The sequence below is a fragment of the Mastigoproctus giganteus genome, chromosome 2 (genome assembly GCF_048544385.1).
Source record: "Mastigoproctus giganteus isolate SK-2022 chromosome 2, ASM4854438v1, whole genome shotgun sequence".
Taxonomy (NCBI): Eukaryota; Metazoa; Arthropoda; class Arachnida; order Uropygi; family Thelyphonidae; genus Mastigoproctus; species Mastigoproctus giganteus.
This window is the reverse complement of record NC_143576.1, coordinates 232,037,992-232,064,802: the sequence shown is the minus strand read 5'-3', so window position 1 is coordinate 232,064,802 and position 26,811 is coordinate 232,037,992. Positions and strand designations below refer to the sequence as shown.

Genomic DNA, 26,811 nt, shown 5'->3' with positions numbered 1-26,811 from the left:
AACACAACCCATGTGTTTACTTGTACCGCAATGGCTCCCAGCAGTCTCTGAAATACCATGCATCTTGTTTTTCAGGCTTCTGCTCATTCTAATAGAAGCAGTGCAAGAATCTCTTTCACTTCTGCCAGTGGCTACTGTCAATTTATTGGTCTTTGTCTCCCCCCAAGCTAGCAGTTTTCCGACCCACCTAACACTGCCTCGATAGCATCAGCAAATATTCTTGCACCCTTTCTATTTAAGTGTATCCCATCCCTGTAGAAGCAATCTCTCCTGTTAACAAGTACAGTCCAGTCTGAAAAAAATTCTACCCCTTGAGCCTTGCACAATCTTTCCAGGGCCGAATTGATCGACAAGGCTCTCATCATATACTCCCTCCTATCGTGTCTGGGCAGAATTGCAGACACTTTCAAATTCAACCCTAATTCTCGGCTTTTGTTCAACAGTGACCTGTACTTGTTAAGTAATTCTGCCGCTCTCCTACTCTTAATATTATTAGTGGCAACGTGTACAACTATATCACCTTTTGTGCCCTTAAAAGATGATATTCGATCTACAACGTCATCAACCTTTGCCCCTGGCAGACATACCCTGGTCCTGTTCCACCTATCAAACAACAGATGGTATCAAACAACAGTAACAACAGATGGAGCTAAAGCAATGATGGGGCATCTTAACGGATTCATTGCATTGTACCAAAAGGATGATGAATTCGCAGATTTTTTGAGTTACCACTGTATCATCCACCAACGTGCTAGCCAGCAAAAGATTAAATACTAAAAGTGTTATGGACATCGCTTTCGAAATCATGAATCAGAGGACAATCTCTTCAAAGGAGACTTTTCAAAATGCAACTCGATGAAAAAGAACCAGATCTGATATTACACACTTGAGGTGGCTGAGTCAGAGTAAGTTTCTACAGAGATTTCGAAATTTGCTGAATGAAATTAAAAAATTTGTTGATCAGAGGGGAGATGATTATCAGCAGCTACAAGATACGGAGTGGTTGTTTGATCTGGCTTTTTTGGCAGATTTTACCACTAAATTAAGTGATCTGAATTTGGAATTACAAGTTAAAAATAAAAATGTGGGTGACATGATTAATAGTATTTCTGCATATAAATATCAATTTTTGGCAATGGCTAAGGATTTCAGAGAAAAAAAATTCAACTATTTTGCAAATATGCAAGATCATTTGCAAAAATATCCTGTTTTTGAAGTGAGGAATATAGTGAGGAATATGTTTCTGAAATTGAGAATGTTGTGGACGATTTTAAAACCAGAATCAGTGATTTTAAAACAATTGAAGACATTGTTCAATATATTTCTTATGCATTTAATGTCCAGATTAGATACGAAACAAATTGCAGAAAAAAAATTGCTGCGATTTTTCACATGGAGAAAATATTACTTGAAAAAATTAAATTATTACATTGCAAAACTATATCTTCCTAAAAACCGGATCATCAGAAGAAGACCTTTGTAAATATGTTTGCTGAGAAAAGTACCCAAATATTAAAAAAAATGCACTGAACTTTTAAATTCCTGTTTTTGTTCCACATATCTGTGCGAATCGGCCTTTTCGTATTTGAAACAAACAAAGACGAAGAATCGCTGTGCTCTTATGAACTTGCATACAGAAGATTCTTCACAGTTGGCCATATCACAGTATACCCCTGATTTTGAAAGTTTGGCAGATGACATGAAGACACAAACTTTGCATAAATTAAAATTTTAAATACTTATGAATTTAAAATAAGAATTCTGAATTGTACTGAATTTTAAAATTTATAAACATTTTTCAATATGTGTTGATTAACTTTTTTAACCTTGTGCATTGAAATTTTTGAGATGGTAGATCGCGGCACATTTTGGAGGAAAAAAGTAGATCACATCACAAATTAAGTTGGCCACCCCTGCTTACTCCCTTGTATATTGTAATACTAAATATAAAAATGTTAAACATTTAAACTATTAAAAATAAGTAAGTAATTAACATACCATGGATTATTAAGTGTTATGATGCAAGCCAAAGAGTTCATAACTTTATTAACATTAATGTTTAAAAGCTTAAAATTTCTTGTTATACCTCCTCAATGAAAATATGTGATTCTGGAGGAAATAAATGCACTGATTCCGAAAATCCCATAAAAAGTCTGTCACATCTGTGTCAAAAGGTGTACCAATGTTTAATGTTAAAATAAAGAGATATATGTATAATTCAAGTTTGTAATACAAGTGTAAAAGAATATTATACATTCTCTATAACTCATTTAACTTCAGAATAAATTATAAATCAAAGCGAAATAGTTATATTTCAATAATATATAATCAGCATAACTGTAATTGTCCTTAAAAATGTTTGCTACTAAGGGATTTTCTCTTGTATTCCTGCTTACTCTCCTCACAAGGAAACAGCAGTAATTCCCCATCATTGCAGGATTCTGGCAACCTTGGTACCGCTTTTCCATTGTGGAAATATCTTGATGAAACCACTCCCCCTTCTTCTTAAACTCACATCTCTCTGATTTTCGGGTCAAAATTCGAGATGGAAATAAAGAAAATTAATTTTCAACGACATTTGACAGCCCATTTCTTGTAGCACTCTAGTAAATTAGACACCAACATTTCATAGTTTTCTTCTTTCCTATTACCCAAAAAACCATGTACTACCACCTTAAATGATCACTAAGTTGCCATTTCACTCTCCTTTAACTGGGTTTCAAACGAATCGTCTCTCAGGAGTTTCCTAATTTGGGGTCCTACGAAAATTCCTTCTTAAGTTTGGCATATATTAAATTAGGAAACACACTTCTCAAGTATGCAAATCTGTTACCTTCTTTAACTAGTACATTCACGAAATTTTTCATCAATCCAAGTTTGATGTGCGGGGGGTGGAAGAAGAAACTTGTTTGATTACACTAAAGGAATATATTTTACATTACATTGTCCTGGTATGAACTTGTCCCAGTGTTGCACAACGTAATGTTCTGTCGCACAAACACAAAAAAACAATATTTTGTGACTCCCCCCCCCCTTGCAAACCAATAACCTTAAGATCACTGCATATGTTCCAACCATAATTCTGGTATTTTATAGCATGTAGAACCTTAGACATGCTTTCGTGACTTTAAGTCCAACTGAATGAAACACAGGAACTGATGCAAATTTGTTGCCATTATGAAGCACACCGCATTTCACTTAATTTTGAGAGATCTATGAATAAATGGCATTATCTGACTTAAGCACGACATCTAATTCTTTCAGAAGTCCAATAATGTCCTTGCAAAAACACATACTATCCTCGTAGCAGAATATTTCAAAAACTTTTCATGTCTTTTTCTAAACACTGAAATCTTTGTTCCTGCTGCAAGTATATTCCACTGCTGTAACCTAGAACCTAACAGTTCATCTTGTTTGATTAAATATACCTCACTACCTGAACTTACTGGCTGATAGGCGACATCTTGTGAAGTGGAGGCTTCTGGGGCATCCTCAACTTGAACCTGATCACTATTATCTTCCCCACTACTGTTTGAAGGATAGATTTACAACCCTGAGAACATGTCATGATCAGTTAATACTTGGAAAACCTTGGCACAGCCTACAAAAACCTCACCAAAAATGCTGTGTGCTCTCTTCAAATTGTAAGTTGTTGCATCAGAATTTGAACCTGAGTATGTAGAAATCTGATTGTTTATCACAAGAAAACAGAGGCCAGAATTGATTGCTAAAATTAAGAAGCTTATATCTCTTAAAATTAATCAGTATGTCATACATTACTGGCTAGGTTATGAGAAATTGGCATATTTTGGTAAAACATAACTCTATATTTAATAACTGTGATGTGATGTAAAACTATCATGGTGATTTTCGAAATCTACTCATAAAAATTGGTTAAAAACAGCATTTAAGTTCTTGGAGGTAAAAATTGTGTTGGCTAGTGTAATCAGTACACAAAACCTTTTTATACGATAATTAAACATGAAATAAAGGGTACCTAACTTCTGTGGCAATAGTAACAAGTCAATACCTAGGGATTATAGGTACACACTTATAATAGTCATATGTGTTAGTTCTTGTGTGTGTTTAAATTGAAGTTTTACTTCCATGCACCACCCACCAGCTGATGTGAAGCCACTAAGTTTTGAAGCAGCTATGCTGATGGGGGGTTTTATTTTTTTAGAAATAAATAAATACCACTTTTGCAGGTGATGCCATACAGTTTAAGAAGATAGCAACAGCTGAGGCAGAAGTGGGTTTTGCAACCTATTCCGGAAAACTCTTCTTCCACATTCTCCATCCAGATTTCAACTTTGAGATGAATACTCAATAATTATTTGTCTCTAAGTCAGACATAAGCTCCAGTCTTCCATAACAATATAATGGTTTTGCACTTCTCATGTTTGAGATGTCTGGGTTCAAGTCCTGTCATATGACTAAAGGAAGTTTTAAACTCTTCCTCTGTGGGTGCTGTAGTTATCTGATTTCAGGTGGAGAGAGTAGGATTTTCCTTGTGAATTAGTTCAGGTTTTTCAGCCCACATAAAGTTATCAGCATATTAACACACTTGTATAGGACATATGTGATGGTGCAATATGGCCTAAGTTGCTGATGCACCAAAAAACCCATAACATAAATATAAGCACAGGCTGAAGATCAAGTATTCAGCCTTGGTCCTAAGTGGGAGGACTAAGTACTTCATAGACTTTTTCAATGAAATATGCAAAAAAAAAATGCTGTTATATGCAGTAATATTTTTACATCTGTTACTATTTTATCACAATTAATTGAATTGCAATTTATTTGTACTTGATATTTAAAAATATGAAAAAGCATTTTGTATATTAATGAAATGTTTTAGAATTTTACAACCCACATGGAATAACTCTTTGTTACCATAAACAACAATAGATTCGGGGCATTTGTCTTCCAAAATCATTTTAAAGCATAAAATGATCTTTCCACATCGACAAAGTGTCTAGGCTAAATTGAAATAGATGTGAACCTCTGCTTGAAATGGAAATCCTCAAAATTCTTCAACAGAATCATCTATATTTGTTGAAATATGAAATCCAGAGTAGGTTATTGTTTTTTTGAACCATTTTCAAATTCATTTCTTATTATATTATCTCTTATGTCTCATGAATGGTTGAAAATTTTAACTGAACTTTCTCAGCTCTTCAATTTCACTTCAAAGAATGGGAAAGAGTTACCTTAGCAGTGCTAATAGCTGCAGTATCCAAAGCATTCACATATTTTGTAGAATCCAAAGTTTTGACATAATGTGTAACCATGTTCCCAGCCACATCGAAATAGGTGCTTGTGGAAGAGGAGGCTTGGTACCTGTAGGAGCTTTTATGAAGATCTTTTTACACAAGAAATAATCCTCCTGAATTTTTTCTGTAAGACATGAGTTTTATTATTGTTGTTGTTGTTAGCCGTATAGTGCAAGTAAGCCTGAGGCTTTTGCTGCACCGGCCAAAAAATTTTTTTATCCTTGTGGGTGGGGGGGAGAACAAGAGTCAGAAGTAGAAGGGAATCACCAAGAAAGAGAAGAATGGTGATGTCCAGCTAAGGACCCTAGGTGTGCCAAGCCCATACTCACAAGATGTGATCCCCTGGGGTTAAAAAAAATAATATGGATCAGCAGTGGGATAGAAAACTTGCAATGCAGAAACTACTTTTATCTTATATGGACTAGCATGTATGAGCTGATTTATGCTAAAAAAAAAAAAAAAAAAAAAAACTTCATATCTGACGGCACAATTACTCCCAGGCCTTTTTAGTTTTATACTACCTTAAGTGTAGTACCACACAGTTAACAAAAATTTAGTCTTTATTTCGTCATGGGTCAGTTCTAAGTCTGGCCATAACTGCAAAGAATCATTCACATAGCTTGCAAAACTGTGAAGTGATTCACATTTTAGAGAATGGGCAGTTAGATGTAGATGAGAAGTTTCTGCATATAATTTCTTACACACCAAGTATTCCAATATAAGGGCTACAAGCATCTGTCGTTTCATCAGCATATTGGCGAAAAGTGCATACAGGAAAAGTGCACTTTTCTCTGTCAAATATCATTAAGATGATTCTTCCTCAAAGTAGATTCAACTGAAATGTTTTGATTTATACAGTAGTTTTTCAAAAATTTTGGAAAACAACTGCTTAACTTATTTCAACATATCGAGGAAAAGACTGGTCCTTTAAAAGACGCTTCTCTTTAGATACATAACTTAGTTAAAAGTGATTTATCTGGCTTTTATGTTTTTATTTTTTTGCCATGATGTGCAGTAATCTTTTCACATGTTAGTCAACATTCTTTTTTATTGTTTGTGAAAAGAACTTCATTATTGTGAATCCATGATTCTAAGTTTAGTAGTAAGTTTAATTTTTTAAAGTAAAACAACTTACAATATATATATTTATATATATATATATATACAAAGAATGTACTTCCATCCCAATGCCATTGATAGAGACTAAGAATGCATGTTTTACTCACTTTTATTTTCTTTCAACCTCTCAGATTCACTTTTCTGTCCAAACTGTCAAACTCATCTCACAATCCAGCATATCATAATTGACTGTCCTCTCTAATAGAATACGACAAACCATATTCTTATCAAAGCATACAGCTGGAAACACTCCTACTTTTAGAAGACAAATCTAATATCAATGCAGTTTTCGTTTTCCAGAAAAGATTCAAAACTATGACTGAATTTGATGCTAAATTCCGTTTAATGCACATATCTGACTTTTAATTGCACTTGTTGTTTTTCTACTATTGTTTGACACATAATGGCCTTCAGCTGCCATTGAACCATAAAACATCCAATAACAACAGCCATTGATGGTGTGAAAATTAAAGATTAAAAATTGGGAAAATATGTTAAACACTATTGACATATTTTCACATTCTAACAATGGTAGTATTTAGTGGCGAAAAATGATGCAAGCTTATACAGCATCAGCAAAAAAAAAAAAAAAAAAAAAAAACACTTCTATACATCGACCAGAGGACCTTTAGCTATTGGAGAACCTTTCAGGAAATCAATTGCAGACAAAGAGGTTCTGCTCTAATTTCTTATATACCAGATGCGCAATATAATGGCCATATAAAGTGTAGACAGCCATAAAGATGGCACTCAATTACACTCCGGCTGAAAGAAAATTTCACACATCTATCCTGCAACCATCTTCTTTCAGTTAAAATTTACATTCCTTTACGTACATTGTCCAAGTAAGAGTAAGGATACCATCAGCATTTACTTTGTTTAATCCATTTAAAGCCTTAAATACTTCAATCAGGTCCCCTCGCTGTGTTTGTTATTGTAATATTGTGAAGTTTTCAGTGGTTGAAATCACATTTCAAAAAACTGACCAAATTAATGAAAATATGAAGTGTTGCTGTTGATATTCGTTTTATATGCATTTATGTTTGTTTGTTTGTTATTTGCTTTTTAGGAGCATTAGCAACTAAGGCCATATTGCTCCGGGATATGCGGTGGTCATTCCCTGACCTTTCCGCATCCTCCGTATTTGGTGGTGACGGGCTCGAACCCCGGTCTAATCAAGAAGCGTGTGCTACGATATGCATTTATGTGCACTAATGATAAATATATGGTCACAATATACAAATGCATATAATCTAATGCTAGTTATAACTAAACCACTTATGAAACACACCCCCAGTTATTCAAACTTTGGAAGTAGACTTCCAAAGTTTGAATAACTGGGTAGACTTCCAAACCACTGAAAGTATTTTTGCCCTTTCTTAATTCCTCTGCTGCACACAACAGCAGAGTTATCCTGTACTATGCACTCCTGAACCTTGGCATTGTTTACTCCTGCACGACAATAAAGGTCCTGGAGGGCATATATGTTTATTTCCTCCACCTCCCAAAAAAAATTTGTCTCATTAGCATTGAAAAAAGCCATATAATAATTTGGAATTTACACCCCAGCCTTCTGTCACTTGCATCCTCAGTATTAATAAGGATATTCGTGGCATCTGTGTTTCAATTATAAAACACAGATGTTTTAATTTTTTTGTTTTTATTTTTTTTGTTTTGTTTTGTTAATTAAAACAAAAAAACTTTTTTGTTTTAATTATAAAAGATTAATTTTTAGCTTTATTCACTGAATTAAAAACATGATATATTAATTATAATTTGCTAAAATCCAACCAAAAATAGATTGAAAATAAGCGAAAGAAACTAATAATAATAATAATTTCCGCACATCTATTCTAAAACTGTCTTTCGTCTATTTGAGTTTATGCCCCATCAGCATTCAGCCTGCTCAAACCATTCTAGGCCTTATACACCTCAATCAGATAATCTTGTGTGCCTAGTCTCCAGATGCTGCAATTTGTAGAACTTAAGCCTTTCTTGATAAGAGAACCCCTTTGTTCCCCCTCACCAGTCTTGTTACCCTTCTCCATACTCATTCTAGAAACTACACCCTTCCTAAAATGAAGCCTTCAGACCTGTATGCAGTACTCAAGGTGTGGCCTGACCATTGTATTATACAAAGGGATAAACACATCCTTATTCCCAGTTAGCAGAATTCCTGTATATCATTGACAAGAGCCCATGACCTGCTCTGCAGCTTGTCTGCACTGCTCAGAAAACTTCATATCTGACTGCACAATTACTCCCAGGTCTTTTTCATTCTCCACAACCCAGGTATAGTACCACACAGTTGGTACATTTCTGTGGGGTTACTGCTACCCATATGCAGGCAGTACTTTGCATTTGGCAATGTCAAATTTCAGTTGCCACTTCTCAGCCCATCTGCCCAACATTTCTAGATCCTGCTGCAGTAGCATACTGTCATTACTTCATTAACCATGCCAACCTTTGTATCACCTGCAAACTTTGATATTAAGCCTGCTGTACCTTCATCAATATCACTGATAAATATACAAAACAACAATGGGTCCAACACGAAGGCCTGGGCCCATTGTTGTTTGGTCCATGAAGAGCAGTGTCCATTGATTACCACTCTCTGTCTTCTCCCACTTAACCATCCTTTTATCCATTTTATCCTTTCATCCCTTAATGCCATACTGCTCCAATTTGTACAGTAGTCTTCCATGTGCAACAGTATCAAAAGCTTTACTGAAATCCAAGTATATGATATCAAAATTATTTGTTTGCATCCAGTTCCTTTGTGACCACATTATAGTTTCCAGTCAAATTGGTCAGACAAGACTTCCCCTTAACAAACCCATGCTCTATCTAAACTATAACTGCAGTCTTGTCTGGATGATCCTGCAGTGCTTCTTTAACCAGTGACACTATTATTTTCACCGGAACAGAAGTTAAACTAATAGGTCTGTAACTCTATTTTTTTTTTTTCATAAGAAAGGCAAAACAATAGTAGATAGATACAAGCAATCTACAAGTGAAAAGCAGTGGGAATCAAGAACAAACCATATAATCACACAACGGAAAGAATTTTTCACTGGAATTGTAGAGCCTTAAAATACAAAATATGATATAAACGATCTTATCGATTGAAATGAACACAGGCATATCCTTACATGAAACTTATTTAAATTCACAAGTGTGTCCTACTAATAAAAATTATACTCTCTTTAGAAGAAATAGGAGTATTGGCTCACCAGCCTGTGAAGTGGATGGCAATTCTTGTTAGAAACAACATTCCATCCAAACATAAACTATCAATTTCCACAACAGATGAAAGTTTGTTACAGCAATCAACCACCAGCTAGCCAAATGCAAACTTCTCACATCCATTCTGCGACCATCCTTCCTCAATTTGAAATTGTGCCCCCTCATGAGTGTACTGTGATCAAGAGGAAGAATCCCATCAGTATTGAGCTTGTGCAATCCATTTCAAAGTCTTAAGCATCTCAGTCAGATCACCTCATAGGTGCCTAGTCTCCAGATGCAGCAATTTGCAGAACTGAATTCTTTCTTGGTAAGAGCACCTTTTCCCTCACCAATCTCGTTGCACATCTCTATACTCATTCCAGTAGCTATACATCCTTCTTAAAATGAGGCCTCCAGACCTGTATGCAGTACTCAAGATGTGGCCTGACCATTGCCTTATACAATGGGATAATCACCTTATCCCTTCTAGCAGAATTCCTGTATGTCATTGACAAAGCCCCCATGAGCTGCCCTGGCAGCCGGTCTGCATTGCTCAGAGAAGTTCATATCCGAATGCACAATTACCCTCAAGTCTTCATTTTTCACTACCCTAAGTGTAGTACTACACCTTGGCACATTACTCTGGAGTTGCCATTTCTCAGCCCATCTGCCTAACTTTTCTAGATCCTGTTGAAGTAGCATACAATCGTTCCTGTTATTAACCACCGTATCAACCTTTGTATCATCTTCAAACTTTGCGTGTTAAGCCTGATATGCCTTCGTCAATATCATTAAATAAATATAGAAAACAACAATGGACCTAATACTGAACCTGCTGGAGTTTGGTATTGGGCCCACTAATAACATTAGTCCACGTACAGCAGTGTCCATTGCTTACCACTCTGTCTTCTCCCACTCAACTATCCCTTTATCCCTAACAGAAACTTGCTCTTAATGCCGCACTGCTCCAGTTTGTACAGCAGTCTTTTATGTGCACAAGTATGAAAAGCTTTCCTGAAATTGAAGTATAATTTTGATATCCTTGGATATCAAAATTATTTTTTGCATCAGTTCCTTTGTGACTACATCGTAGTATCCAGTCAGATTGTTCAGACAAGTTTTCCCCTTAACAGACCCATGCTGTGTCTGAAATATAATTGCAGTGTTATCTAGATGTTCCCACATTACTTCTTTTACCAGTGGCTCCATTATTTTTCCTGGAACAGAAGTTAAACTACCAGTGTAATTACTTGTGTTATCCTTTTTTCCTCCTATGTGAATTGGGGATACATTTGGGCATCTCCACTCTGTGGGGACCTACCCCAAATCCAAATTTGCTCTTATAATTTTGGCTTAGGGTTTTGCTTACTTCCTACACAGCCTCTCTTAATATAACTTCCTACAATCTAGTCTAAACCTCTTCCCCTGAATTTGAATTTATGCCTCGAGTTCTGGAATTCTGTATAATATTAAACATTTGCCTTCTTTCATTTTACTAACTCCTCTCAGCTTTATAAACCTCAATCGGGTTACCTCTGAGGTGCCTCATATGGTTGCCCTTTTGCCAATTTCACCATGGGAGTTGCCGGTGTTTGGACCCTTTCAAAAAGCTCAATCTTTTTTCAGATGAGGTCTCCATCTTGAACTGAGTATTCCAAATGTGGTCTTACACAGTTGCCTTATACAGTGGGATTATGACCTCATATCTCTACAGGATTATGTTCAATAAATCATCAATAGGACACCATGGGCTTTCCTCGCTGCCTGTTTACACTGCTCAGAAAACTTCATATCATGCCCGCGATATAACTTCCAGATCCCTCTTCCTCCACTGTTTTTAATTCAACCCAACAAGTGTGTAATGTATTTTGGGGGTTGACATTTTGTTGCGTTAAACATAGCTGCCACTTTTCTGAGCATTCTTGCAGTCTGTTCAAGTCATCTTGAAGGAGCACTGCTTGGTACTGATCATTAACTACTCTACCAATCTTTACATTGTCAGCAAATTTTGCCGATCTCACAAGGCGAGATCAGCAAAAGGGCATCCTTTCAAGAAGCTTGATGTCTTTCTTTAGGTGCGGTCTCCATACTTGAACACGGTATTCCAAGTGTGGTCTAACAAAAGCCTTATATAATGGGATTATCATGTCCCTATCTCTACTTGCAAAAGTTCGATAGATCATTGATAGGACACCATGGGCCTTCCTTGCAACCTGTTTACAATGCTAAGAGAATTTCATGTCTGACCGTATCGTAACACCCAAGTCCCTTTCCTCCAGTACTGGGTTTAGTTGAACTCCACCAAGTGAATAAGTTATTTTGGGATTACTGTTTTCCAGGTGTAATACCTTACACTTCGTTGGATTAAAGCATAGCTGCCATTCTTTTGACCATTCCTGAAGTCTATCTAGGTCTCTCTGAAGAAGCTTACCTTGACAGTGATCATTAACTACTCTACCAATTTTAACATCATCTGCAAATTTAGACATCACGCCCTCTATCCCTTCATTGATGTCGTTTATGAAAATTAAAAACAACAGTGGTCCTAATACTGATCCTTGGGGAACCCCACTTCTTACATCAACCCAATCTGAGGAATAGCCATTTATCACAACCCTCTGCCTCCTGCCCTGAAGCCATCCTGCTATCCATCTAAGGATTTTCCTAGTGATTCCAACCTGTTCCAGCTTATAAAGCAACCGGTCATGTGGGACTGAGTCAAAAGCTTTGCTGAAATCTAAATAAACAATGTCGAAATTATTCGCTAAATCCAGCTCGGGAATGACCCTTTCAAAATAGCAAACCAGATTTGTTAAATATGATTTTCCCTTTACAAAACCATGGTGAGTATCCTTGAGAATTTCAATTCTATCCAAATGATTCTGAATTCCACCCTTGATCATTGCCTCCATGATTTTCCCTACCACTGAAGTCAGACTGACAGGTCGATAATTTCCCACTTCACTCTTAGAGCCACCCTTATGTATGGGAGACACATTGGCACTCTTCCAATCCAAGGAAATCTTCCCAGAGGCTAGTGATGCTTGCATAATTAGCCTCAATGGTTGAATGCACTCACTTGCCGCCTCCCTTAAGATTATAGGGCACCAGGAGCCTTACTGGCCTGTAGGCGTGAAAGTTCTTTCATTAAATAATCTTGTAAAATTTCAATACCATTAATTACATATTTTTCAACTTCGCTCCCACAATTTCCCTTTGCCACAAAAGTTTTTTCATTTGTAAATATCGATGCAAAATAACTTTTGAGTTCATCTGCAACAGCACCTGGTGAATTTAATACTATCCCCTTTCCCTTACGTTAAGGCCCGATCTGGTTTGTCCTGCTCTTCTTGGCATTTATATATGTGAAGAATTCCTTATCCCCCCCCCCTTTGCTCTGTTTGCTAGTGATTTCTCATAAACTGCCTTCACCTGTCGAACCTTATCTGTGGCTCTATTACAGATCATCTTGTAGCTGTTATAGGCTTCAGTACTTTTTATTGCTCTGTAACCTTTCCACGCCACCTTTTTCTGCTCAAGTAATGTGGCAACTTCACTATTCATCCAACGTGGAACTCTCTTCGTGGAGTATTTTTTTTTAATGGTAAATACGCATTCAAGGCATCTGTGATTAATGTTTTAAAAGCATACCACAGTTCAATTGTATTCATTCTCTGTGCGATATCTACCCAGTTAATAGAGGCCATGTAGTACCTTAAGGTATTGTAATTTCCTTTTCTGAAATTAAAACTCATTCCTTCGCCTTTTACTACTGCTACCTCTCTCATCATCATCCACCATAGAACTCCGTGATCACTTCCTGCTGCTGGTTCCTCTACTGTCAGCCCTGTTATGTCATCTGCTTCATGGGTGATGATGAAGTCTACGATATTCTTTTCTCTAGTACTCTCCCCTGACATGTTGATACAAATAACAGTCATCTAGTTGATTTAAAAATTTTGTTCCCCATGTCGAGTTTCCTTCCCATTTACTCCAATCAATTAGAGACAAATTGAAATCACCCATAATAAGACATTGACACTTACTTGCCCATTCCATTTGCATGTAGAGGCTTTCATCATAATCTTCACAATTACCTGGTCTGTAGATTACTCTTACTCACATTATACCTTTGTTTCCAACTATCTCACACCATACAGATTCTATACTAGCATGTGAAACGTCTGAATCTGGGAAAGCTATCATCGCACTCAGGCTGCTTCTGATAAGAAGCATTACCCCCACCACCCCTTCTATCTACCCTATCCTTCCTAAATACATTATACAAGCCGTACTGAAACTCATCATCCTCTATTTCCACCCCTTGACGTGGGCACCTGTACGTGGTGAGGGGACCTTCTAGTGATGCTGCTGGTTTTCCAGATTAGCATAACTGGGATCTAACGCCCATACCTTGGTTCCAGGGTTACATCATTGGAATCCGGTGTGCAGCCGTGTGCCGCGACCTGTGGATTTCGGGAAGGGGGATCCTGGTGGTTGAGGGGCCCAGCCTTAATACACGATTTTGGCCCCTGCTTTGACAAGACGGGAGGTCCCGGACCGGCCCGACTGGCATCAATCGGCGGGTGGTTTCTTACTGCTAGAGTCATCTGCGTTCCAATAAGTCTCCCTCCCTTTGGTCCTGGGACGGGATAAAGACTTATTGGTAACGTGGGTATGGTGCTCCTAAGCGAACTCCCCGTCCTATTCGTGTACGCAGTACCTGCTAGTTCACGAGTGGGCGTCCCCTCGTTGGGCTTGGTGGTGGGTGAGGTACTTAGGCATCAGACACTTTCTCTTTACTCTTATGAGTAATTTAAATCTTTCAAACCCCTCTGGGGCCTCTACGAGGTCCCTACCTGAAATTGATGAAGATAATATATCATCAAAAAAGAAACACCGAACAGAAGCTGCACCACCTCCTGTACCTCGATTCCTTATCATACATTCTACTGGTGAAAAGGAAATAGGTAAAATGTCGCCCTTCATTCAGAAGGGTCTTGAAGGGCTGGCAGGGTCCCCGAAGTCGGTAAAACAACTTAGATCGGGTGACCTTTTAGTAGAAACGTCCTCAGTGCGACATTCAGAATTGCTTCTAAAAGCAACATCTCTTGGGGGCATTCCAATTAAGACATCACCACACAGGACATTGAATACGTCGCGTGGCGTAATTGCCGAGTGGGATCTCCTTGAAACATCTGAAGAGGAGATATGCACCGAACTGAGAGATCAAGGAGTAACAGCCGTTAAGAGGATATTTATGCGTAAGGAGGGAAAACTAGTCCCAACTACGGTTCTTATCCTTACATTTAACACACCAAACCGCCTACTTCCATCAAGGCTTGTTATCTGAACTGTCCTGTAAGGCTGTACATTCCAAACCTGTTGCGATGCTTCAGATGCCAAAAATATGGCCACTCTCAGATGTCATGTCATGGATCACCTGCTTGTGCCCTCTGTGGAGCAAAAGAACATGACACAAAGGAATGTTCTGCCTCGAAACCAGCATGCTTGAATTGTGGCGGTGAACTCCCTGCATATTCAAGAGCATGCCAAAGATGGAAAGACGAAAAACATTCAAAAAATCAAGACTGAACAGAACATCCCATATGTGGAAGCAAAGAAACAGGTAACACCAGTAAACAGTGTAAAATCTTATGCACAAGCAATTTTAAGGAAGGTTTCAATTTCGACGCAAACTGATATTTAGATATTGCCACGTGATTCTTTTGCACCCTAAGCTAGATACTTGTTGACACAAGCACAGCAAGATAAAGCAGTTGCTACTCCCGTTTCAATACCACGCAAGGAAGTAGCACCTAAAGGAAAATCACCTCCAACTAAAACCTCGCCTGTTATTAGTGAGGTACAGGAGGAAATGGAGGTAAATGAAGAAGCTGAAAGTGTGGAAGAAGCTATTCTGGATTTTCATCCGGAGGAAGAAATGGATATTGGTTGCCCTCAATTTCCCAAAGGCAGAATAAAACCCAAAGCAGGCCAATCAAAACCTGCATCACTTCAGAAGCCAGTCAACGGTTCCACTAATTCCAAGTAATAATGGCTAAATTACTGCAATGGAATTGTCGTGGATTCCGACGAAATATGGAGGATGTCAAAATGCTAATGCGCAAATACGAACCTGTTTGCTTTTGCTTGCAGGAAAGCAGGAAATGTACCTAAAGGCAAATAATGATCCCATCTTGCGAAATTTTACTGTTGTTCGTAAAGACAGAAACGGGGATGGCCCGGCCCATGGAGGAGTCGCATCCTTGTGGGCAACCATACCCCTTTCTCACAAGTTCAATTGAACACTAACTTAGAAGCAGTAGCCATTCGTTTAGCAATAGGGTCTTTACTTACAATATGTTCTATATATTTGCCTCCTGGGACACACATTTCCCAGGTAGATCTCAACGATCTTATTACGCAATTTCCCTCTCCTTTTTTACTTCTTGGAGACTTTAATGGACATAGTACTGAAACTAATGAACGAAGTCGTATTGTTAAACGTTTTCTCGACAATAACGGCCTAAATATGGGAATAAACACCTATTTCCATATGCCTACCCGTACTTTCTCTGCCATCGATCTTCCATCTGCTCGCCTTCTCTGCAACCTTTGCTTTCCTGGGAAGTGGAACAGAATCCTTATGGAAGCGATCATTTCCCCGTAATATCTACCATAATGGACGGACAACCTTGTCATCCATTTAGAACTCCACATTGGAAGTATGATCAAGCAGACTGGAGTAAATTTTCACAGCTCACTGAATTTGATCCTGTACAAATTCAACAGGAGTCAATTGACGAAGCAGTGAAGTACATCACAGATTGTATTATCCATGCAGCAGAAATTGCAGTTCCAAAAACATCCTCCCGATTTCCACGTTATCCAAAACCATGGTGGAACCAACACTGTAAAGAAGCAAGGAAGTCACAAAATCGGGCATGGGGAAAATTTCGACGTCACCCCACCACCGAACGTCTTATAGCCTTTAAACGTGCCCGTACCAAAGCACGATTTATACGCCGACAGAGACAAAAGGAATGCTGGGTCAAGTTTACATCCTCAATTAACCAGATGACCAGTGCTAAAGTCGTCTGGGATAAAATTAGGAAAATGAAGGGCAAATATACATCACTTCCCTCATCAATGTTAGAACACAATGGGCGTACATTAGCCGAGCCAATTGATATTGCCAACGCTCTGGGAGAGTTTTTCTCCAGCATATCTACTGAGACTTAGTATACTGCAGAGTTCCTATTATTAAAGAAGAAAATGGAGAAGCAAAAACTCAACTTTTCTTCAAGCAAAGTCCAGCCTTATAACCTGCCTTTCAGTAGAGTGGAATTAACCATTGCACTTGCTACCTCAAAGGTCAGCGCTGCAGGACCAGATGATATTCAGTATGAGATGATCAAACACCTTTCATCTCACTCTCTAGGCTTGTTGTTATATCTGTACAACCGAATTTATCTGGAGGATCAGTTTCCTAATTCTTGGCATAGGGCAATCGTTCTTGCATTCCCAAAGCCAGGAAAGGACCCCTAAAATTCCTAACAACTATCGTCCTATTGCTCTGACCAGTTGCTTATGTAAACTTTTGGAAAAAATGGTGAATGCCCGACTTATATATTACCTTGAGGCAAATGACCATTTGAACAATTTTCAGTGTGGCTTCCAAAGAAATCGGTCCACTTTGGACCATTTAATTAGACTGGAAACAGCGATTCGCAATGTGTTTGTAAAGTGTGAGCACTTGGTATCAGTTTTCTTTGACATGTGGAGAAAGCTTAGACCTCCATTTATTTGGTCTTAGAGGTCACCTTCCTATTTTTGTTAAGAATTTTTTATCAAAACGACTTCCAGGTTTGTGTTAGATCCAGTGTGTCCCGCCTTTTTTGTCAGGAGGAAGGAGTCCCATAAGGCTCTGTCTGTCCTCAGTGTTACACTGTTCGCAGTCAAAATTAATTCCATTACAAAACAGCTTCCTCCTTCAGTAAATAGTGCTTTGTATGTAGATGATTTTAGTATTTTTTGTCACTCCTGCAGCATGAGAGTAATTGAACGACAATTGCAACAAGCAATCAACCATCTTATTTCCTGGACATTAGCCAATGGGTTTAGATTTTCTGCTCAAAAGACCGTTTGTGTGCATTTCTGCCGCAAACGGAATCTACATTCTGACCCGGAACTCAAACTTGGACAGAATCCAATTCCTGTGGTAGCAGAAACAAAATTTTTGGGACTCATCTTTGATCAAAAGCTAATGTTCCTCCACCATATTCGTCAGCTCAGAGCAAAATGTACGAAATGTTTGAACATGCTCAGTGCTATCTCCTCCAATTATTGGGGAGCAGACAGAAGCACATTATTACATCTGTATGGAGCAATTGTCCGCTCTAAACTTGATTATGGTTCCCAAGCCTATTCTTCAGCTAGAACTTCTGCACTCCGATGGCTCGATTCAATACACCATAGAGCCATACGGATTGTCACAGGGGCATTTCGTATTTTGCCTGTACAAAGTTTATACGTTGAAGCCAATGAACCACCATTGATGCTTCGACGTCAGCAATTGTCGTTACAATATGCCATAAAAATAAAATCCCTGCCTGACCATCCTACGTGGACATAATACGCGTAAAACTGCCGGTTCGACCCTTTGTATTCAAGAGCTGGTTCGTGATATTAACTTTACATTGGATAATATATCCATGTCAGCTAAGCAATCAGTTCCTCCCTGGAATATGCAATTTCCGACTTGTGAATTAAGTCTTAGGAGCTGGCTGAAAGTTGATACATTGCCAGGTATATATCGGAAACTCTTTGCAGCGCACCGCGCCGAAAACCCAGAATTCTTGCCAGTATATACAGATGGATCGAAGTCCGAAGAATTTGCTGGGTCTGCTTGTGTTTTTCCAACCCAAACAATCTGCAATCGTATTCCGTATGAATGCAGCATATACACTGCAGAACTGCATGCAATAGAACTAGCCTTGGATCATATAAAATCCCACCACTACCAAAGGTGCATATTATATACTGATTCCCTAAGCGCATTACAGGCCTTATCCAAGGTGAGAAGCACTCACCCAGTATTGTGCCGGGTGCAGCAAACATTACACTCCCTCTTAAAGTTAAACTTCGATATTCGCTTTTGCTGGATCCCTAGCCATGTTGGTATTAGAGGCAATGATTTGGCTGATGAAGCAGCCAAATCAGCAACGTCACAAAGTAGTATCCGCTTGTCTGTCCCCTATACAGACTGCAAGCAACTAATCCACAAAAAATTATGCATACGTTGGCAAGAAGCTTGGAATGGGTGCTCTACCAACAAGCTGAATGAAATTAAGCCTGTAATAATGCATTGGCATTCTGGTCAGCGCAGGGTTCGCCAGGAGGAAGTAGTTCTTGCTCGTCTACGCATAGGACATTTTCACCTGACGCATTCATATTTGCTGAGGGCTGATGATAATCCTGTTTGTAGATATTGTAGCGTATTTTTAACCATTCGTCATATTTTAGTAGAATGTACTTTTTTTAATACTGAACGCCGTTTATGTTGTACCCATTTGTCTGAGCCTTATACACTCAGGCATATTTTATCAGACGACGACAATGTGTCAGATGTACTTAAGTTTTTACAACTAATTAATCTATATAGTTTTATTTAGATCTCTTCAATATTTAATACATTAGAACTGTGTTTATGGCATATGTTATTTTATTGTATATTTTTACATATTTCTTATATATTTATATCTTATACCTCTAGACTTGGTGCACTATAGCCTTAGTTGCTGATGCGCCATAAAAATCCTAATAACCAACCAACCAACCCCTATTTCCGGGTGGCACCACATTTCCGTAAGCCCTATTATGTCCGTGCTACTTGTTTTAACCAGAAGTTTGAATTCGCTCATTTTATTGACGACACTTCTAACATTACTATATAAACAATTAAGACTTACTGTTCTTGTATATTTAACAACCCTAACACAACTCTTGAAGTTTTTTAGGCTCGCTTCTCTGGCATTAGCTTGGAGCGTGTTGGAAATGGTGGGAGGTGTTTTACCAAGATAATTAATACATGAGTTGGAAGAAAAATGGGATGCTAACAGGTCAGCTTTATCCTTGGCTGAACTGACAACAGAATCATCTAGTTTTGACGGAGGTGGGAGCAGAGATAGGCAAAAGTTGCGGCCAATAGCTTTGGTAAGAGACCAGAATGCTCAGCTACCATTAAGGCAAGAAGGAAGTTTTCTATTCTTAGCCCGTTCAAAATCTAGTTTGGACTGATTAATGACCGCTCTACAATTGTTGCAAGCTTTGGTGTGGGCAGACAATGAAACTGAAGAATTGGAAACAGGCCAATTACGATATGCAACGTTCTTCTCTTGAACAGCCTTAGCACATTTAATGGAAAACCAAGGTTTAGATAAAGGATGAGATTTTAAAGTGTAGTGTGGAATAAAGGATTCCATTCCCACTAGAATAATTTCACTGACACAATCTGAGCAAACATTGACATCAGAAGTTTTGAAACAGTAATCCAACCAAGGAAAAGAAGAAAAGACATCTCGCAGGTCATCCCATTTTGCATTCTTGTAATGCCAAACAATACAAGGTTGCGAATAGCCATGAAATAAAAGCTCCATTGGAGAACAGACAATCACCAAGTTGTGATCTGAGGTACCTAAAGGACCTCTCACTTCGACTGTGTACTTAGAAGGGTTGTTTGTGAGAAAGAAAAATCAGTTGTGTTGGCTGTATGGTTGGGATTGTCCGGTATTTTTGTAGGTAAATGAACAATCTGTGCAAGGTCATTAAAAATTGCAAAAGCCTCAGTATCTCAACCAGCTGGGTCGGTGTGACTCGAAAATGGAAGCCAGCTGGAGTTGTGAAAATTAAAATCATTAAAGAAAATTACCTCACTGTTAGGAAAGTTGCAAAGAGAGAAAGTCAAAAAGCTCCAAGTGATTTGTGGAGTTTGAGAACGGCAGAGACAACAGATGAATTTGACACAATGAGGTAGAGAGATTTTAAGCCAGTAAAGATCAAAAAGAGGAGAGTCCAAATTACCAAGTCTCTGACAGGGAATATCGGAACGGACATATGCACAAGTACCACCTTTGAGGTGAAAGGAATTGTACAGCGAATAATTTGGGCAACTAAGATGAGCAGTAGTTGAATCAACTGATAGAGATTCTGTCAGAAAAATTATATGGGGTTTTGCAGACTGCAAGTGGAAATGGACATCATTGAGATTAGAATTGAGACCATGTATATTTGTGAAATGAACTAGGAAGTGTTTGGGAGGTTTAGATCTTTTCGTAGATGAGCCTACTGTATTAGTTTGACAATTCATGGTGTATTCAATAGTAACGAAAAGTGGTGGGGGACATGCTGTATGAAGTAATGACATTCTCGGATATGGCGTACACATAGTAAGAATATACCCAGATCCTTGACATAACGTGGCCTCGACAATGCTCCCCCCCCCCCCCCATACACACTACTCGGACTCCCTCCAGTCACTATCTGGCAGAGTAGAGGTAGCAAGATTATACACTAGCTGATCCGGAAGCCTCCTAAAGGGTTACCAATAGTTTCTGTCTGGTGTACTAACTAGCAGCCAGCCTGCGAACACCGTTTTAGAGCTGTACCCTCGAAATGTAAGGAAGATTGGATCTCGCCATGATGGAAGAGATGGGGAGGGTTGACCAGAACTTAGCTCTGGAGACTAAACATTTGTTCCTCCAATAAGCAAAGTGATGGTATTAGTGCACTCTGCCATTGTCTTCATTCTGCCTCTCATCACATCCTGAAACAAATCCAATGCAGATTTTCACTCTCAAACATCCAACCAGATGGTCAACTTCTGCTGGATCCCTGGTCATATCAGCATCCCAGGTAAATGAACTTGCTGTTAAACATTCTGACACTGGTTTTCCCTCTCATCTGAAAGTGCCTTACACTGACTGCAAATCCTTTATTAAAACAGCATGTAGGAATCACTGGTCTCAACTGTGGTAAACTCAAATCAGTAATAAACTCCTGCAGATAAAAAAAATAACTGCAGCTGTGTGAGCATCTAGTTTCAAGAGAAGTAGGCAAAACAAAATGATTTTGGGAAGACTGCATTAGTCATTTCTATCTAGCTCATCTGTAGTTGTGATACAGTCTAGTATCTGGAAATCCAGCTTTAGCTTTCTATCCAACCTGCAGGAACCTTTAACATTATCATAAGAACTTTATCCTTGGTAGTGGTGCAAATTTTGATATTTGAAATGAATAAATTTATATAATAAGCTCTAATATTCATAATATGGAAGTAAATCATGAACAAGCACAATTTGGCCCAGGAGGCTCTTGAGTGCCAAAAACCTTCAAATACGACAACAGCAATGTTCTTTTCATCTGAGTAAGGAGTAAGCAAAAACAGAAAGATCCACAAAGTGTGTAGAAAATCATAAATCATGCTTTTATCCATTATAAGGACACCCAGACTGAAAGTAAATCAAAAACTCAACTAATATGAGAGAAGGGGTGGGGACTTAAATAACAGATTGAATGCTTGGACTAGCCTCATAATGAAACCAGATAAATGAAATAAAGAAATCTTATTGTTAAATGAATACTGCCAAAAAGTAGTACAGCAATCAGACATGTCATTAAAAATTTAGACATATTGTAAAAAATTTCCCTAATTGTAACAAAAAACGAAATATTGTGGCACCTTATAAGACTGCTTATATTGTTAGATGAAAGTGCTACCTTAGCAGTGTCAAAATTTTACATTCATAAGCATAACAATGTATAGAATGCACAAAGTGCTGTTGTCTTGAAACTTACATAACCAAATATTGGATTTTATACTTTAAGTACATAACCTAATTGATAAAGGAACACTGTAAAACCACACTATGAAAAGATAACTATTAACCACATTATGAATAAAAGAGCCACTCTGCAGACAGCTGTTCAATGTTTCTTGGCACCTGATCAGCAAAGAGCTGGGTGAACGACCTAAAGTGTAGACAACTATAAACCATATTTTTTATCCACTCTGGGCACACACATTTAAAAGGTTAATTGGAAACTTGACCAATATAGGGGGGGAGGGGATAAAAATAAATTAGAATATTAAAATATAATTTCATAATAGATTTGATGACCACAATGAACTCTCTTCGGTAAGTTTAACTAGTGGGGGTTTTTTTTTTGGAAAATCGCTGGCTGATCAACACTGCACTTATGTAAGTTCCCCCACCTTGAATATTTGGAATCAACTGTTTAATGCTGTGTCTCAGCAACTACCCCTTTTGGTTGTTCCTTCAGATAGAACAAATCAAGGCCTTCAGACAAATAAGAGCACAGCTTAGGTCGTTACTTCATATGAGGTTTCGCAATCTCCAATGCTAACGAAATGCATTACTTCATTATAATGGTGCAATTCACAGAAGATTATTTTTCCCTCTGTCCTTCAAAATTGTCAGCTTCTGGAGATTGCAAATATCACTAATTGCTTTAATCCCATCTTCATTTTCATCATAAGATTTCTACATTTTTTAGCATTAATTACATCACAAAGACTACTTTTTTCTAGGAATAATGACCTAAAATGGTCTCAAAAAATGATAAAAAGCATTAAAATTTCCTAAACACTGCACTGAATGCAACACGAGCAACTGCTGAGTGCCAGCCAAATACTCTGACACTGAGTGTTTGTTGACTCAAAAACAAAACCTGGTACATCAGTTAAGAATGTTGGGGGTACGGAAGTACAAGTCTGAATGTGGGTTTAATGATTGTGAAGTTGACTTTTCAAAAAATAGCTACTAATAATATGAAAATGATAATTTTTTTATTTGAATTTACAGTAGAGAGTTGAAAATGTGAACGGCAATAATCCGAACAAGCCAGCATTTATTTATTTTTTATTTTATTATTATTATTTTATTATTATTATTTTTTTTTTTTTCATGCTGGTGCCATGAAATAATTACAGCAGGCGCCGATTATTGTGATCACATTTGTGAATTGAATTTTGATTCTATTAAACAGCAATTCTAATAAGTGAAAATCAGAAGAATATTATCCACAGGCTATAAAAATAAAGATATAAAGCACAAACTAACACTTTTATTACCTTACCAATTATAAAAATTAAATGATACATGAAAATAGGAAGGATATTATCCACAGGTTAGCAAAATGAAAATAAATTTACGCTTATGTACATAGAAGAATTAATATCCATATAGTACTAACTAAACCTCATAGGTAGCACAGTTGGTAGGAACGCCATCCTCCCTACACCAGATGGAAAAGATCTGAGTTCAAGTTGATGACGTGAGGAATTTTTATGAGCCTTTTTGACAATCTGGCTGAGTTGGTCTCAGGTGAGGGTGGCATGGTTTTTTTCTTTTGGAAACTCTGTTTTTTCATCTATCAAACAGAAAATCAACCTCAGAACACATGCAATTTACAGACAATATATTCGGAGCAATATGGCCGTAGTCGCTGATGCTCCTAAAACCCTATGATATTCAGTACTAAGTAAACATAACACTTTGTAATCTGATAGGGTTTACCAATGATTTTATTCCAAACGTCAAGAAGTATCGTGAACAAGAAGGCAAAATGGGAAATGTCTTGCTTATCCTAGACAATGTGCCATCTCATCCTTCAATGGAAACGTTAAACAAAATAGATGACAGATTCAAGGTCATGCTTCTTCTATCAAATGTTACTGCACTTCTCCAACTGGCGGACCAGGGAGTCATTGAAAAGTTGAAGAGAATCTACAAAAAACAAGTATTATGTCGTTTGCTTTTAGTAGAAAGCAACGAAGAAAGCATTGTAACTTTTTTGAAAAAGCTCATCAAGGACAGCTGCTACATGTTAGCTGACACATGGAAATCACTCACTGTGCAGAATTGAACAGAAGGAGATGAGGGACAAATACTGAATGAGATGATCAACTTGTTTCAGTTAATCCCTGGGTTTGAAGATTGCAATGAAAGTGATGCAAGGTGTGGGTGGAAAATGATATTGATGCTACGAGGTTTCCTGTTTTAAATGAAATTATGAATGTAGAAGAAACTGAGGCTCCTGAAAATGATACGGACGAAGACATTGGCAAAGAAAATTGCATTAACACTGGGTCTATGCATACTGAAACATTCACTGCACTAGAAATTATGACTTGGTATGAGCAACAAACTGAATGCCATCCAACTCAACTACTCTTGCTGAAAAGAGTGAGAGAGCAAAGAAACGAAGTTCACAAATGAAGCAAAAAATAAGTAATTATTTTCACTAAAGCCTATACATGTGTTATTGTGGCTGAAAGTTCTATTTGTTTTGTTAAACAACTTAGTGGTTTTATTTCTAAACTTACTAAGCCTTTTTACTTTTATTTTTTTTTTTATTAGTCTCCAGAACAGTATTTTTGATAAGTTCGAAAATCCAAACAAATCGGAAGTCTGAACTACCCGCAGTCCCAATTAGTTCAGATTATTGACACACTACTGTATATAATATTGATGACCAGTGGGGGAAAAAAATAAATGAGAATTATTGATGGGTGCACTATAAGCATTTGAGTTTTGGATGCTGCCATGATGCCTGCATACTGACAACATCAGTATATTTGTTTGTCAGTTTAATAGGTTCCTCCTAGCTTGATAGGTTCCTGAAGTAATTTCTAGGTGTTATCTATCTTTGAAATATACATATTAATTTGTTGCTGTCTAACCACAGTATCAGTATGATGCATCATTGCACTGCAGTTTTAATAGCACGAAATTAGATTAACAAGGAAATATATGACAAAGTTTTGCTCCTTCGAGTAGCTATAAATCAGTACTGATTGCATGGGCACCGGCAGTATGGTGCAAGGTGGGCAAGTGCACCACCTTTGGATTTCGAAGTAATACATAATTTTTAATATTTTCATTAATTTATTGAAACATAAGATATTGCATGTATTCAAAAATTTGGTGAGCAAAAAATTTATTCCCACATGCACCACCTTGCAAAATATCCTGCCGGCCCCCATGACATTGTTTCTTTTGACATCCAGGACATCTCCAATGGCTGCAACAGTTGCCAGCCATTTAAATATTTGTGTATTTTATTTTATTTTTTTCCCTTCAAATGAGTTAAGTTAATTGTTTCCATACAGAGATTGTAGAGATATTTACCTGGAAATTCAAGGTTTTCTTATCCACAAATTGATAAATTTGCTAACCCAGCAAATTTAATCACTATCTCTGGCATCTTACTGTGTAAATTCCTTTCGGTGCATAATAGCAATATAGATTATAAGTGGAAATGTTATTTTTTTTAAATTTAAAAATATGAATTGGTCCAAATGTATCTTAGTAATTTTATCCATTTATAGCACATACCAACCAATTTGGTTGTTGGTTTGTTTTTTTTCCTCTTTTGTTTTTAAATATTTCACACTTCCTATAATTAACATATGCATTTATTTACTTATTTGTTTATTTATTTATTTTCATTTTTTTTTTTTTTTTTTTTTTTTTTTATCTAGGAAGAGCAGAGCACTCAAATTCCAAAGTTCGTTATTACAGTGATCTTTGATGTTGACATAAATTTTATCCCTGAAAAGAAAGCAAAGCAGTTTTGAGTTCCTGGATTTTGATGATTATTGCAAGGTGATTTTCCCCTCCCACTTCTTTCCTCTCGTATAAAATCAAGAAAGCTGTAGCAATAGCAACAGTATTGGTTGAAGTCAAAATTTTAAGGAATATTTAAAGGAGAAAAAAAAAATTAAACCAATGAGTCTGTTAACTGCTTTTTTCAGAAAATGCTTCAAAATTTTAGAAAAGGAAGACATATTGTAGCATTCTATTCTGATCAAGAAGACAAGATTTTCCAAGAGTCCGTATTGCAATTTCCCCCCACATCATTGCTACAGTCATTGTGATGGAAAACTGATTGGTGGACTTTCTCTCTCTTTTTTTTTTTTTTTTTATCCAGCAGAAGTTTTTGTGCACTGAACTGTGATTTTTTTTTTTTTTTTTTTAAGCAAATTGGACTGTTGGAACAACTTCAGAACTTCAAAATGCTTGTGTGCCACACCTATTTTATATAAAAAAAATTATATATGTGTATACAAATATATATTTCATGCTTCATGAAAATTGATAGTCGG

At 37.4% G+C, this 26,811-nt stretch overlaps 1 protein-coding gene across 1 annotated transcript in view; it reads left to right on the top strand.

The window, feature by feature from the left end:
* Positions 1-26,598, top strand: part of LOC150090241 (uncharacterized) — a 242,114-nt gene extending 215,516 nt beyond the window's left edge. Inside the window, exon 6 of the mRNA XM_090390225.1 lies at positions 26,188-26,598. Coding sequence (XP_090246351.1) covers positions 26,188-26,237 — 50 coding nt within the window. The 3' untranslated portion in view covers positions 26,238-26,598. The remainder of the gene's footprint in view (positions 1-26,187) is intronic.
* Positions 26,599-26,811: the final 213 nt, after the last annotated feature.